At 55.3% G+C, this 13,983-nt stretch overlaps 7 protein-coding genes across 7 annotated transcripts in view; 3 read left to right on the top strand and 4 right to left on the bottom strand.

Annotated features, from left to right (window-relative positions):
- Nucleotides 1–410: 410 nt before the first annotated feature.
- BZA05DRAFT_217646 (uncharacterized protein) lies at nt 411–1,288 on the top strand. The gene has a single exon (XM_051479677.1). The coding sequence runs from the start codon at nt 552–554 to the stop codon at nt 1,095–1,097; it is 546 nt and encodes a 181-aa protein (XP_051341998.1). The 5' UTR covers nt 411–551; the 3' UTR covers nt 1,098–1,288.
- A 1,183-nt stretch (nt 1,289–2,471) lies between these two features.
- BZA05DRAFT_389640 (uncharacterized protein) lies at nt 2,472–4,683 on the top strand. Its single transcript, XM_051482795.1, has 3 exons — nt 2,472–2,675; nt 2,729–3,356; nt 3,416–4,683. Exons 2-3 carry the CDS (start codon nt 2,754–2,756, stop codon nt 4,535–4,537), a joined length of 1,725 nt encoding a protein of 574 aa, XP_051341999.1. The 5' UTR covers nt 2,472–2,675; nt 2,729–2,753; the 3' UTR covers nt 4,538–4,683.
- A 614-nt stretch (nt 4,684–5,297) lies between these two features.
- On the bottom strand, nt 5,298–6,269 carry BZA05DRAFT_442472 (uncharacterized protein; the record flags this gene model as incomplete). Its single annotated transcript, XM_051486755.1, has 1 exon — nt 5,298–6,269. One exon carries the CDS (start codon nt 6,267–6,269, stop codon nt 5,298–5,300), a length of 972 nt encoding a protein of 323 aa, XP_051342000.1.
- Nucleotides 6,270–7,844: 1,575 nt separating this feature from the next.
- On the top strand, nt 7,845–10,417 carry BZA05DRAFT_369340 (P-loop containing nucleoside triphosphate hydrolase protein). Its single transcript, XM_051481619.1, has 3 exons — nt 7,845–9,043; nt 9,098–9,769; nt 9,834–10,417. The coding sequence occupies exons 1-3, from the start codon at nt 7,977–7,979 to the stop codon at nt 10,255–10,257; spliced, it is 2,163 nt and encodes a 720-aa protein (XP_051342001.1). The 5' UTR covers nt 7,845–7,976; the 3' UTR covers nt 10,258–10,417.
- Nucleotides 10,418–10,422: 5 nt separating this feature from the next.
- Nucleotides 10,423–12,455, bottom strand: BZA05DRAFT_217669 (acyl-CoA N-acyltransferase). The gene is made up of 3 exons (XM_051479678.1): nt 12,216–12,455; nt 10,862–12,116; nt 10,423–10,793 (listed from the first exon to the last, which is right to left on the bottom strand). The coding sequence occupies exons 1-3, from the start codon at nt 12,311–12,313 to the stop codon at nt 10,635–10,637; spliced, it is 1,512 nt and encodes a 503-aa protein (XP_051342002.1). The 5' UTR covers nt 12,314–12,455; the 3' UTR covers nt 10,423–10,634.
- Nucleotides 12,456–13,146: 691 nt separating this feature from the next.
- Nucleotides 13,147–13,659, bottom strand: BZA05DRAFT_217708 (uncharacterized protein). The gene has a single exon (XM_051479679.1). The coding sequence runs from the start codon at nt 13,517–13,519 to the stop codon at nt 13,217–13,219; it is 303 nt and encodes a 100-aa protein (XP_051342003.1). The 5' UTR covers nt 13,520–13,659; the 3' UTR covers nt 13,147–13,216.
- Nucleotides 13,660–13,690: 31 nt separating this feature from the next.
- BZA05DRAFT_424329 (LIM-domain binding protein-domain-containing protein) overlaps nt 13,691–13,983 on the bottom strand; it is a gene marked incomplete at both ends in the record, with an annotated part of 2,445 nt that continues 2,152 nt past the window's right edge. Inside the window, one exon of the mRNA XM_051485907.1 lies at nt 13,691–13,983. This exon is cut by the window's right edge and continues 304 nt beyond it. Within this exon, the coding sequence (XP_051342004.1) occupies nt 13,691–13,983 (293 nt within the window).

The raw sequence follows: 13,983 nt of genomic DNA on the forward strand, positions 1-13,983 counted from the left end.
AGACAGAGCTTGCTAGCATTCGTCTTGAAGATCTGGGCAGCGTTAAAGCCTACGCTCGAAGTATCCAGCACGCGGTTAACCAGTTCAATCTTGCCGCAAAAGAGGATTCTGACAGGATGTCCAAAGAGGAGCATTCCTTCCATCTGCTCAAGGGTATTGACTCTTCCAGTGCAGGCTGGGATACCACGGTACAGCTTATCGAAGACCGTATCGGATTCGAATCTCTGGACAAGAAGCCGGATGAAATCCTGCGAAAGCTGCTTGCATGAGAAGTTGCAATACGGAAGAACAAAGGCATCACACCTGATACGCTATTGTATGCCAAGGGGTCGAATCGATCAAGGAAGCAACCTGACAACAATCCAAAGAAGCTCTTGAAGTGCGCCTACTGCGAGCGAGCAGGCCACATCGTTTCGGACTGCTTTCGGAAGCAGCGAGGCGAGCCGATCACCGACAACCGGAAGCACAAGAATGGGAAGCCTGCCAACAAGGCTGGTACACAGTCAACAGCGAAGGCACATACAACTTCGGTGGTTCCCGAAGCGGTGTGGATGGCGAGTGACCCCAATGCCACTAACAGAGGCTGGGATTTCTACCTCGACAGTGCCTGCAGCACCCACGTTACCAGCCGCCGGGATGTGTTTGTTGAATACACTGAAATTCCGGAAGGGAAGCGGCCAGTAAAAGGATCCGAGGGTTCAGTCCTCTTCGCCCGTGGTCCAGGCAACATCAAACTCAGGATGCGACTGCCAAACAATACCAGTCAAGACGTGACAATCCGGAATGTACTCTACGTACCAGGAAGTGCCAATTTGATCTCTCAAGGTATGCTCATGGAACTTGGCCTACGCATCGTTCCAGTCAATGGCTACGGTGTCAAAATCTACAACCGCAACAATACCCGCTTGCTTGCCTGTGCTCCGCAGGTTGCCTGGATGTACCCGTTTGACCTGGTTTGGACTGGCAGAGATGTTGCGAGATCTGGATCTTCAACTCTTTCAGCTCTTAAAACTACTGCACAGACAAACGGGGGAGTCGCACAGCTACGCCTTGGGCCTCACTCCATTGCACACTTGGGATCTAGCCTCGCCACTTGAGATGATGAGATTTGGACGGCTACTGGCCTCTGGGGGAGTGGGGGAACGAGTGTGTTTCCGGTGAGTAGTCTACTAGCCGTTTGGAGGACCGGTGGTGGGTGCTTGGAATACCTATTTAGTGCTGTAGCGGGTCCAATTTTGAGTTTCTTTTCTCTCTCTCTCTCTTGTACCTGTAGCTCCTAGACCCGGACATACTACTTCACTTCTCTCCATCTCCGACCGTTCTAGTGAATACCACCACGGGTCCTTCCAAGGACTAACAGATCAAACCTCCGTGCTGCCCAATACTGTATGGCATCAGAGATATCATGTGATGGTGGATGTTCAGCCTCTCTCAGTGCCAGAGCCCAGCGCTTCCTGTTCTAACGAGTCGAGTCAATCCTTCACCATTGAATCTAGGTTGGGCTTGAGTATCAACTCTTGTGGCATAACGGCCACGGTAAGATGTCTCTAGTTGGTACCGATTCCACTCGACACAAAGTCAATTGACCGTCGTCCGTCCAGTCCTCCAGTTTACCAGGACTGGAAGGCCACAGTCCTTCAAAGTAGCGGACTAGACTGAACCACGTCTGTCCGTCCCGTCCGGACCCACGGTGCGAAATAGAAGCCGGGGGGCTTACCAGTTACCAGTTTACCACGGATACCGATATGTAGAATGTCAGCAGCCGGTCAACTTAGAGATAGCGCACTCGTGAGAGACGCAGAATGCACATTCCGCTGGACAACTGACAGTGCTTCGAGTGACATATCGTACAACTGCCACTGAATGACCCCAGCTACCACTTTTGCAGCTAAAAACAAGAGCGCTCAAGTAATGTTACAGCAGATGCCGTAGGGATCATTGCGGGTAGCATCGGCACGGGCCCCCCTCGCTGGTCGCTCTCTGGTTCTGCTCGTGGCGGAGATCCGCTAGATGCTCGGTGGAAGTAGGTAGGATGATCAGGAAATAGGATGCTTCGAAAGTAGGAGGCTTAGGAAGTAGGATGTTAGGGAAGTAGGATACTTGGGAAATACGGGTGCCAGTTGTGATGAGCATCCTCGAATAATTCGTGATTCCATCGCCCACCGCATAGCAGTGAACAATATATATTGCAACACGAGGATTGGACCGAAGTGGGCCGTCTCATAGAGTCCTATTGACGCTCACTTAGCTACTTCTCTATTATAAAACTGTTTTTGAGGCACGGGAACGGAGTTGATTCGAGTGACAGATGAAGCTGCTCGGCTGGCCTAAGGCTGCCCCAAGGCTGAACTCAGCCTTCTTTTGCAGATAACAAGCTTTGCGCTAAAGAACTCTCCATGGTTACACATGCCAGTTGGCTCACGGGGATTTTACGGGCGGGCCGCACCGTGATCTCCAGGCAACTTAGAGCAGAATCATTCCGGTTCGTGACTTTTGTACGCGTGTCCCAATATCCCGATCACTTTCCCTGCGTCTCGAAGGTACCTGTTTTTTCCGCCATAGCTCACCGGCGGTCCAAAACTCGATCTAAGAGGTACTTAGATTACGAGGACGACTAGGTTGCGTAGCCGCGGTGGTGCTGGTGCAGTCAGTCAAGTCCCCTGAGTGGAGTGAGAGTGAGCATCGCTCTCCCCCGACTGCACGCCATCAACTCAACAACGTCCCACAGCTCGCCACCCCCCCCCTCCGCAACGATGAGACCGAACGGAAGCCTCTCGGCCCTGGTCGCCGGCGCGCAATCGATCTCGACGCGACGATTAATCCTCTTCCTCGGCGGGATCCTCGTGCTCTCGACAACACTGCTACTCTTCACGTCCGTGAACCTCTCCACCGAGTCGCTGAGAACCGTCAGTCTCGAGATTCCCGACAGTATCAAGGGGAAACTCCATGTTCCCACCGTGTTCAAGCCCGCTACACACACGCCCCCGCCGCCGGCTAAAAACTCGACCGCTTCCACCGAGGGTTGGTTTGCCAGCTGGAGCTGGATGAACCCATTCTCCTCCGGTCAGGGGGATAGAATTGCGCTCCCGCCAATCGAGAGGTGCTCGATCTACACTTACTATGAGCCCCCGGAGGATAAGGTGCAGGCGGTCGTGGAAGACAAGATGCTGCTTGCGTGGAGACGAGTGTGGTGGGCGTATGGGTTCAAGCCCATGATCTTGGGTCCGGCAGAGGCGAAGACCAGTGGATTCTATGAGATGGTCAACAGAGCGCCGTATGTGCCGGCGATGAAGAAGGAATTGATGAGGCTGTTGGCGTGGAATTATGTGGATGCGGGTATCTTGGTCAATTACAGGGTGAGGATTACCGATTCTGGCAAAACGGAGTTGTTCTAATGCCTTCGTCCTTGAATTAGGTACTCCCGATGGGCCCCCACGACGACGATACCATTTCTTCTCTCCGCCGCTGCAAGTTCGTCTACATGAACCGCTACAAGAACTTCGACCAGAAGCTGTACAGCTCCGACAAAGTATCACTCAACAAGGTGCTGATGTACGTCACCGAAAATCCTCCGGCGGCAGACCAGAACGTCACGTCCGTCGAGGAAGTCATCGCCAACCTCCCCAAGCCCGAGGAATGGATGCGAGAAGGCTCCTACCCGGCTGCATTGGCAGACTACACTCCAGAGGTCGTAGCCGATAAATACAAAGACCTCGAGCCCGCCCAGCTCCCGGGCCTGGTCAACGCACACCTGCACAGCACCTTTCTCTCGCACTACCCGGACGGAATGCTCCTCCTCTCGCCATTCCCGGACAAGTTCGGCGCACTGCACCATCCCGCGCTGGAGCTGGCCAATCGTATCGCTTCCTGCCCGGTCAACAACCCGCTCCCGGAATCCTGCCCACCAAACCTGCGCAAATGCACGCCATGTAAGAAACCCGCCGCAATTAGCAGCCCCGACCACCTGGAAGAGACCACGAAGTCGTTCACACTGGGCACCATCCCGCACCCCTTTACAACGATCGAGCTCGCCAACGACGACGTCTCGCTCATGAACGACCCGGAGAAGACGCTGCTGCGGTACATCCGGCGCAAGTCCGTGCGCGACCCATGGATCAAAGAGGTGACCAAGAGTCCGTACATGAAATCGGGGCTCGGCAGTCCTCCACGCGCATCCAAGATCAAAGAGCTCGTGGTCCCCAAGCTGGGCTCAAAGTTCCTCTCCATCTGGAGCACGGACAAGGAAGGCTTCAAAGACACGGAATGGACCCTCGGCTTCGTCCCGCCTACCCTCAAGGAGCTGAAGCTGCAGCTCCCCGGCGCCCAGGGAAATCAGAAGAAAAAACTCTACAATGCCAAAATGGCGAATGTCCGTGGCAAGAATAAGATCATCGGCTTCGTCGAGGGCTGGAATACCGGTGATACAGAGGTGTGGAAGTTTGTCAATGCGTGGAGAGAACGGAGGGTGCTGGAACGCAGCAAGTGGACGGCTGCCGAGAAGAAGTATGGGCAGGGTCTTGACAAGGAGGAACGGTAATGTGATGTGATGTGCGAATGTATATGGATGGAGAATTCGGGAATAGGGGGAATAGACAATGGTTGGCGTATCACTTTCCTAACTACCTTGCTTGATTGCTTGCTTGCCTGTCTATCGTCTGTCTGTCTGTCTGTCTGTCTGTCTGTACTCTCCAGCCTGTCTACTTCTTTCCATGTATCTTTGAATTATTAGTTTTTTGTTTCTGGTATGCTTGTCTAACTGTCGTGTGAGTGACCGGACGTGTTAGTACCATGTACAGTACCTACTCTATCAACAGAGGTCTTTCCGCCATCCACACCACCTGTACCACCTACATAGTAACGTGCGCTCGGGGGCCTTCCGTTCACTGCACTGCACTGCACCGTAGGTCCGTAGCCTACTCTGCATGACCGTGAAAAAGGCTGTGCAAACTACAAAGGGCTCGGGATCGATCGGCGGGGCGGGTTAAAGTCAGCATAGGCTCGTGTTGATCGGTTTCAAGCTTTCCTGTGGTTCCCTGGTTCGTGGTAAAGTCTAACTATGAGTAGAGGCTTGGCGATTGTATGTTCGTATTCTCTAAATGGAGGGGTCTAGCCCATGTTCCATCGAACTGCATGAGGGCTGCTGGTGGACGCTCATGCTGGGGATTCGGACCTCCAGAGATGAGTGTTCACGAGTCCGCTAGTAGTCATAAACATGAGAGAGAAAGAGAGGTATCATTGCTAAACTACGCGGACAAGATAGCACATACGAAAGCAATGGAAGCAAAACACTACACTCATCAGGTGCCGCCGCCGCCGCCGCCGCCGCATCCACCACCACTAAGCCCGCTCCCAAACGGCGTAAACCCCCAACCAGCGCCCTCCTTCCCAGCGCTGAGCCCCCTCTTCGCGCGTTCCTTCATCAGCAGCAACACCAAGAGCGCCGTATCCCTCCACGCGGCATCCAGCGCTGCCGCCGGATCCAAAAACTCCAGCGTGCCGGCATGTCCATCCTTCCACCTCAGCTCCCTCGTGAACGGCGGATTCGTGGGAACAATATCATCATAGACAGCCAGCTCGGTCCCCGGCTGCTCCGCCTCGACCAGCACCGCGCGGTACGAATTAAACAGCAGCGACGGCTTCTCGGTCATGGCGGCCTTAAACCTACCCATAGCCGACAACCCCGCCTTCCGTGCCTCATCCTCCACCGACCCCGGGACAACGGTATTTTTCGCCGTGTGCTCCTCGGCGTTTGCGGGCGGCCGCTGGCTCACGCTGACCTGCCACGCCAGCCGCCGCCCGCAAAGCTCAAACACCGCCTTATCCTTGTGCTTCGCGACCACAATCTTCTGTACTGCCACCGCGGCGCCGGCGCCGCTGCCAGCAAACATCCGCACCTCGGCGAGTGCCTTCCCCAGGATCAAGGACTTGAGTGTCCCCGTCCCGAGCACTTGCCCGTTCGTGTCCCCGCCCCGGTATAGTGTCACGTCCGGCGGGCTCGACGAGCCCGGCAGTGATACCGTAGACGGCCGCTGGTGCCGGTATGCGTATTGTGCCCGGCACTGGGCCGGGTCGCTGCTGTGGTAGCTGAGGATTAGACCGTGCCGGTAAGGGTAGATCTCTTCGCGCTGTAGGTAGAACTTTGGGTGCTTGCTGTCGCCGGCGGCGGGTGGCCCGCTGGAGGAGGGGAGGGTGCTGCTCGAGGGTGGGGTGTATGCAGGCACGGCTTCTGAGGGGTAGGAGGGCGGTGGTATGTCCGAGGTGGACGCCATGGTTGCGGGAGGGGGGGATGGCGTTTGTGATTGTGATAGCCAGTGGGGGAGGTGATGGGTCCCTTTATGTACACCTCGAACCCATATTTATCGTAGGACAGACACCCAGGCCAGCAGCCGGAGCAGTCTACGTGATGATGTTTCGCACAAGGGGGCGGGGTGTGGAGAGTACAGGTGGAGGCTGTGCAATTATGTATGTACATATCTGCTCCATCGCATCTCGAAGCAGGTAACTACCCTAGCTGTATGCGGACGGAGGTGATACCGTGAATCGATGTGGGGCATTTCTGGCAAGGCAGACATGTTTAAGATAAGTTGGATGTTGCAGCTGGGAATGTCGAGCGAGTCAAGGCCGTCGTACGGATCATGGGCGTGATGAAAGTCTGCCCTGGTAAGCAGCGTACGCATAGCAAGGCTCGTGACTCGTGGGTTGTGGGTTCTACATGGAGATCGATTTAACCTCCGCTGCTGGCCTCGCTAAACCGCGGGCTTGGCGAACTCAAAACAGCATCGTACAAACACCACATTTCGTCGTACAGAAGCAGAGTAACAACTGATAAGGCCATTCAAGAAAAGGCATACTTTGTGGTCAGTCCTCCTCCATTATTGAAGCTACCACAACCACTCACATCGAGTCACTCGTCCCTGTCTTTCCTTTCCTTTCCTTGCCGTCATAGGTATGATATGTCGTTGCCGGTGCCCTCGAGCAAGCTACTCTAGTCACCCTCCTCACAATCCGCAGTGCAGAAAGCAGTGGGAAAGTATGTAATCCGTTCGAAGTGGCTGCTTCCCCCATTGTCCCTGGGGAGGATTGGAAAGACCCCAATAATGGACAGAGAGCCGGTAATCAGCATCAAGGGCATAGATCTGGGTTTCTTTACGGATAACTGTGGTGTTCAAATATCAACCTGTGCCGACTGCATGAAGCTTCACATGCATGGATATCTACATTATATAACGACGTTGGTCACGTGACCGATAAGATAACCTCATCCCACCCCACTACTCTCTAGCTCCATATAAGCTACCTGCAGGATGCGGCTCTAGAAAAAAAGTTAGAACCAACGGCGACCGACGGCGGCGTAGAAACAATTTAACAAAAGCTCTGCAATTCCCCTTCTGAAGGAAACAACTTTCGACAAATTCTCCGATTTGTCCACTGAAGAGCAGTAGCAGCACTCTGCTCACCCCCCGCCCGCCCGCCAGCATGATCACGAGAAATGCGCTCCGCCTCCCCCCCAACGTCTGCCTGTTCTGCCGGATCAATGTCACGGCGCCAGGAAACCGCGCACGACTGAGCAGCGGCGGCGGCGGCGGTGGCGGCGCAGGCACGGCTCGTCTGTTCTCCACGACGCTGCCCACTTTGGTATGCGCACTCTTCACCTGCCTGCCTGTTGCAATTCCTCGGGGTTTCACCAGAAAACTAATGATCCTCCCGCACAGCGCTCAGGACCGTCATCGAAATCGAAATCCTCCGGCGTCCCCGACCTCCGCAGCAACCTATACCGGCGGGCCCCCTCTCGCCCAGGGCAGTCGACACGCGACCTCGCGCAAGGCCGCGAAAACGTGCGCGACCGCCTTCCACGGTACGAAGGCGGCAGCGGATCCCGTGGCGGCAGCGGGGGCAGCAGCAGCAGCAGCCGACCCCCCCAGGCGGAATCCAACCCGATCACGCAATACGAGCTTGAGCAGAACGTGAAGCGGGCGATGCTGGCGCTGACGCCGCGGCAGAGCGCGCTGGACGAGGGCGGGTACCTGGCGAAGTTCCTGCCGAGCCGGGTCGAGCTGGAGGAGGTCGACGCGAAGTGGGTCGAGTTCAAGAGTGAGTTCTGGGATGCGTTCCGGTCGACGGATCTGAGTGCCTCCGGCACCAAGGGGATGCCGTCGAGGAGGGCGCTCGAGGCCAAGTATAGAGTCGGCGGGATCGGCGGGATCAAGTTCGTGCTCCAGCAGGCTTTCGTGCAGCATATGGGATACGCCCAGGCCCCCGCTATGGTGCTGCGCCAGGGAAATATGGAGATGGCTGCGGATGTGAGGTTCCCTCAGGAGTGGTTTGCGGTCACCCGCCAAATGCATAGGACCTGGCATCTCCACGTTGGACCGACGAACTCGGGAAAGACGTACCATGCGCTTAAGCGGCTGGAGGAGGTCGGGAACGGCATCTATGCGGGCCCCTTGCGGTTACTCGCACAGGAGATTTTCGAGAGGATGAATGCCAAAGGGATCCCGTGCAACTTGGTCATGGGAGACGATGTCAGGACTGTGGACGAGAACGCCACTGTGCAGAGCAGCACCATGGAGATGGTGGACCTGAACAAGGAAGTCGACGTCTGTGTCATTGACGAGATCCAGATGATCGGTGATTTGGAGCGAGGATGGGCGTGGACCGAGGCGGTACTGGGTGTGAGAGCGAAGGAAGTCCACATGTGCGGTGAGGAGCGAACGGTGGAAATCATCAAGAGGCTGGCGGCAAGTGTCGGCGACAAACTGACCATCCACCGATACAAGCGTCTTGGACCATTAGAGGTGGAAGCTACCAGTCTGGACGGCGATCTGAAGAAGATCCAGAGGGGAGACTGTGTTGTCACATTCTCCCGTCGAAACATCTTCGCACTGAAGAGGAGTATCGAGGAGCAGACGGGAAAGCACTGCGCTGTGGTGTATGGATCGTTACCTCCGGAGACACGAAGCACTCAGGCGAAGCTCTTCAATGACGAGAACAATGACTACGACGTCCTCGTGGCATCCGATGCCGTCGGAATGGGATTGAATCTGTGCGTACACTCGCCTTCTCCCCTTTTCCCCCTCCTGATCTAACCATTTAACAGGAGCATCAAGCGTGTGATCTTCGAGGCAGTCGAGAAGTGGAACGGCACAGCAACCGTCGCCATCCCGGTTCCATCAATCAAACAGATCGCCGGCCGAGCCGGCCGCTACAAAGCGCCCAAGGTCGACGCTCACGTCAAGCCCGACGAAACCTCGATCCCCCTACCACCCGTTTCACAGGTCGGGTATGTAACGACGATTGACCGGTCCGACCTGAAGGCGGTCCGTAAAGCCCTCTCCACCGAAGTCAAGCCCATCAAATCCGCCGGAATCTTGCCTCGCTCCGAACACATCGAACTCTTTGCCGCACAGTTCCCGTCAAAGAAGCCGTTCAGCGAAGTGCTCAAGCAGATGAACGAGTACCTGCGGACCTCCGAGCTCTTCCATCCCTGCAGCTTGCGGGAGAACATTGAGATCGCCGTGCTGTTCGACGACATCGAGGGACTCACCGTTGCCGATCGCATGACCTTCATCATGGCGCCCATCGGAAACGACGCAAAGACGAAGCTGGCCGTCAGGAACATGGCCAACTGCGTAGCCCACAACACGGACGGCAGTATCCTCCGCATCAGCGCCATCGACCTCGAAGCGCTCGATATGATCCCAACGACCATCTTCGACCTGCAGCGACTGGAGGCTCTCCACAAGGCGCTGATCGTCTACCTCTGGCTCTCGTAAGCCCCCCTCCCCCCGCCTTCCCTCCTCCTCTCCGCAATCCAGATCTAACGAAAACCCCAGCTACCGTTTCCCCGCCACCTTCACGCCGCGCGAAACCGCACAAGAGCTCAAGTTCCTGTGCGAGACACAAATCGAGAAGTGTCTGAAGGCGGTGCGCTTTACACGGAAGAAGGCGACTCGCGGCAGCCGCATGGCCAACAACATTGCCGAGTCGCTGGACCCCGACGCAATGGTCAACCTTGCGGAGGAGAAGAACGAGCCCGACGAGAAACTCGCCGAGAACGTCCAGGTCAAGCATGAAGACCTCCCCGCGCTCGAGGAGCTGCGCGTCGAGGAGGATGATCGCGATTTCTACGCTGTTACCGGGATGTGTCTCAACTGCGGAAGGAAGGGGCATGCTGCCGCGGAGTGTCCTGAGTCGAAGAGGGTGGACTTGCTGGAGCAGGAGCAGGAGGCGCCGAAGGGTCATGAGGACCGTGTGTAAATGTGGCAGGTGCGATGTAAGAGTACGATGATATAGGTATGATGGTTCGATTGTAAGTTATGGTTGGCTGGTTTGCTGGAATGTATTCATAGATGGTGGGCCGGTGGGCCGGTTGGGTGTTGGGTCTCAAAAGCATTGTGGGTTTTTTCTCGGACACTGGAAAAGTAATCTCAAAAACCATTCCATTAGCAGTGAAGTACTGGTACTCTACCACACTCCTGCAGTGCATCCATCCCTAATCAAAGTGGCAAATTCCCATACCATCCCATACTCCAAACCCCCAAACCAGAACCACGCAATGCAGGCAGTAAACACATATACCAATCAAACCTATCGTTAAAGAAATCATGAAGCAATGAAACGCATATGCCATGCCACTACCAATTCCAAGTCCTGCTTGCAGCCGAGAACACCGGCGGTTTCCACTGCAGGTTGTTCGGGTCCAGCGTACGGTACCCCTTGACCTTCTGCCGTTCCTTCTGCCGTTCCTTCTGTGACAGGATTGCGTCGGTGAGGACTATGACGTGTTGACCTTTCTACTCGGGTGTCAGTAACCGCAGGATATATATCTGGGATGGTAGAGTGAGGGAAGGAAGGGACATACGTAGTATCTGAGCATGTTCAGATTCTGCAGCGTGTGTATAACATCCGTCGTGGTCATGGCACTCATACTCGCCAGCTCATCGATCGTGATCTCGCCCTTAACCTCGAGCAGAAGGTCGACGACCGTGTCTTGCCAGTACGCACGATACGAGAGCAACCCCAGGTCCGAAAGTGGTTTCTCGGGGGAGCCAAGTTTCCCCTCGCGCTTGGACAGCTCGTAGGAAAAGGCGATGAGGAGCTTTCCGTAGCCGTGGCGTTGGTACTGCGGGAGGGTCAGGATGCATGCTACGTTGTAGCCCTCGGCTGACTCCTTCTCTTTGCTGAAGTAGCCGATCAGATGACAGCCGTAGTCGTCGCGGGTAACCATGCAATAGAAGAGGAAGGGGTCGACGTCGTAGTACAGCGTTTTATGGTCGAGGAAGCATTTGCTGAGCAGGCAGAGATTGCGACACCACACGCGCTGGCGCCGGCCGTCAATTTCAAAGAAGCTGACGTTTGCGTCGCGGTAGATTTCGTTGCCGGGAGGGTGGAGCAGTGTGCATTTCCCGCGGTGTCGCTCAAATCGCCGCGCCGAGCCGTAGTAACTGAGGCAGAATTCGCAAATGAAGACGACGTCTTCCTCGGTGTATTCCACCGGGTACGGGGAGAAGTACCACGGCTCGAGCTCGAACTTGCCCATTTGGATCTTTGACAGGTTGCGCACCCGCGAGATCTCGTGAGCGCTCTGTGTCATCGATCCACTCGTCCGGAGTTTCTCAATCTCGTTCTCCTTCGAAAACCCCTCGGGCTGCCGAAACTCGCCGATCTCGGCATCCTTCTTCTCCCTCTCCTTCGCAGTCTTGATCAGAGGGGTCTCGGGCTGCTCGTCCTCGTCCATGTCATCGCCCACCACACTGCCGACATCGCCATCTCCAATATTCTCCGTCTGCACCACGATCGGATCGTCGAGACCGATGGTACTCCTCCTCCTATTCCTCGAGTCCTTATTCGGCCTCTTCTGCGCCCTCCCGCCAGCACTCGGAGTTCCCGCCGCCTTCCCCGCCTTCTCGGTTTTCTTCGCCGCCTTCTCGGGGCGCGGCCACTCCACCTCGCGCGATAAGTCTAGCCGGTCGGGCGTAACCCACTCGTCCAAGCGCTTGTTGAACTCATTGTAGTGAACGTAGTATCGCGGCTCCTTACGCGTCGAAATGGAGAGGATCTCGGCCAGCCGGTGCTCGCCTGAGTTGACGTGGAAAACGAATAGTTTCACTCCTACTCTGCACCCCGCACATTGCACATCAGCTACCATCGCCATCACCTCCCCCTCCTCCCCCTCCTCCTCCTCTCACGCGCGCGGGGAGCACAGGGGGACAAACCTTAGCTGCGCCAAAGTAGCAATCGACTTCTCGCCGACAACGGGCTCCGACGGCGCGGTAGGAGTGCCGATCTCGGTGCTGACGTCACGCGTAGGCATTGCTTCTTTTTTTCTGCTTCTTCTTCTTGATCTTCTTCTGCTTCTTCTGCGACCAGGTACGGTATTCTATGTAGGCTTCGACGTTCGGTGGTGGCGAGTGCGGCTCTAGTTAGTGGTGGCGAGTGCGGCTCCAAAGCTCAAGTTAACACCCATGAAAGCTATTGTATGTAGGATGGGATGACGTTTGGAGCTACCCGGCGGCTTGGCGTTACCCGGCCATTCACATCGAGAAAGGGCGTCACGGTGTGACCCCCACGCGGGATACAACTCCACGAACTTGCCTGCCTGCAGTCTGCAGACGAACGCGGCGCTGCAATTGCAACAGCCCTCCCCAGATTCTTATGCTTAGGCTTGGGGCTCTCCGGACTGGCCTCGGGCCCTGCATACTTCTTGGAGTCATAGATACATACATCATACGATTACAATACATATGTCTTCCGCAGCATGCACAGCAGAGGCATAACATATCAAACACGACCAACCGGGATCACAGCGGGCTGCGGCAGAGGTACATGCCCACGATCTTTGAGAGGATATTCCGTCCCTGCATAAGGAGCGCCACAATTTCATGTTTTAACCGGTCAGCTTCGTTCCATCACTCGAGCGGATGTAGTGACATTCACATTGGACACAATCACAAACAAGTATCGGACGATTATGGACGAGGGATTCCTAGCTTAGCGAGCCCTATCTGTCACATCAAGAAGCAAGCACCTGACCCATACCCAGCCCCGCAGCAGCAAGCCATCAGAAAACAAAAATAACAAGTATGAAGAGGAAGAAAAAAAAGACAACCCCTTCCCGGAATTTCGTAAGTAATGCACATATTCGAACGGAGAGGTAAGGTGAAAAGAGAAGACAAAAGAGAAAGGAAAGGAACGGAAGAGGTGTATAAAAAGCCTTTCAACTAGAGAAGTAGGAAACTTGAACAGAGTAAACGCCTCCCAAAAAAAAGACAACAGACAACGAGACAATGAAGACACCGCTCAAGGATATAAGGAAAGGAAAGGAATGAAAAAGTAAGAGACAAAACGAAAAGCATTTCCGTAAGCACAAGAGCCATAGTAAAACAAAATGCCCAGACAAAGGTAGCAGAAGAAGCGAGATGTAAAGGAGATGTAACGTTACGGGAATACGGAAACCCCGACAATTAAGGCCCGCCAATGACACCCTGCACGTGTAAACAACCCAAGAACCAAATGCCATCCCAAAGAACTCCACGCCCTCATACAAAAGTAGACCCACTGCCGATAGCCCCCACAATCAACCCAACATAGAGATGAAAGTGGAGACTGCCGCCAACCAAAGCCCACTTAAAATTGTCAAAACGTACCAGTGAAGATTGCTTCAAACGCCAACCCCGCCACTTCAAGCCCTTCAATTCGACAGCTTCGTTCGTTTGTTTGTCACTCTTGGGCTCTGCTTGATCTTCTGTGCCGCCGCACCATTCACCCCACCTCCATCGGCACCATCACCGATGTCGGCGTTAGCGTTGCTGGTTATGCTGGCTCTTCGGCGTTTGTTCGTCTGATGAGGGCTCGTGTTAGCGCTTCCAACGGTCGTGCTTGTTTGCGAACTAGGGTTGCTCGTGGGATGCTGATGCTGCGAATGCTGCGCTATCATACCAGGGGCTTGCATGTGGTTTTGTGCGGGGCTTGGAGTCGCTCCAC

Source organism: Tricharina praecox (assembly GCF_024521635.1).
Source record: "Tricharina praecox strain CBS 144465 chromosome Unknown BZA05scaffold_5, whole genome shotgun sequence".
NCBI classification, from domain to species: domain Eukaryota; kingdom Fungi; phylum Ascomycota; class Pezizomycetes; order Pezizales; family Pyronemataceae; genus Tricharina; species Tricharina praecox.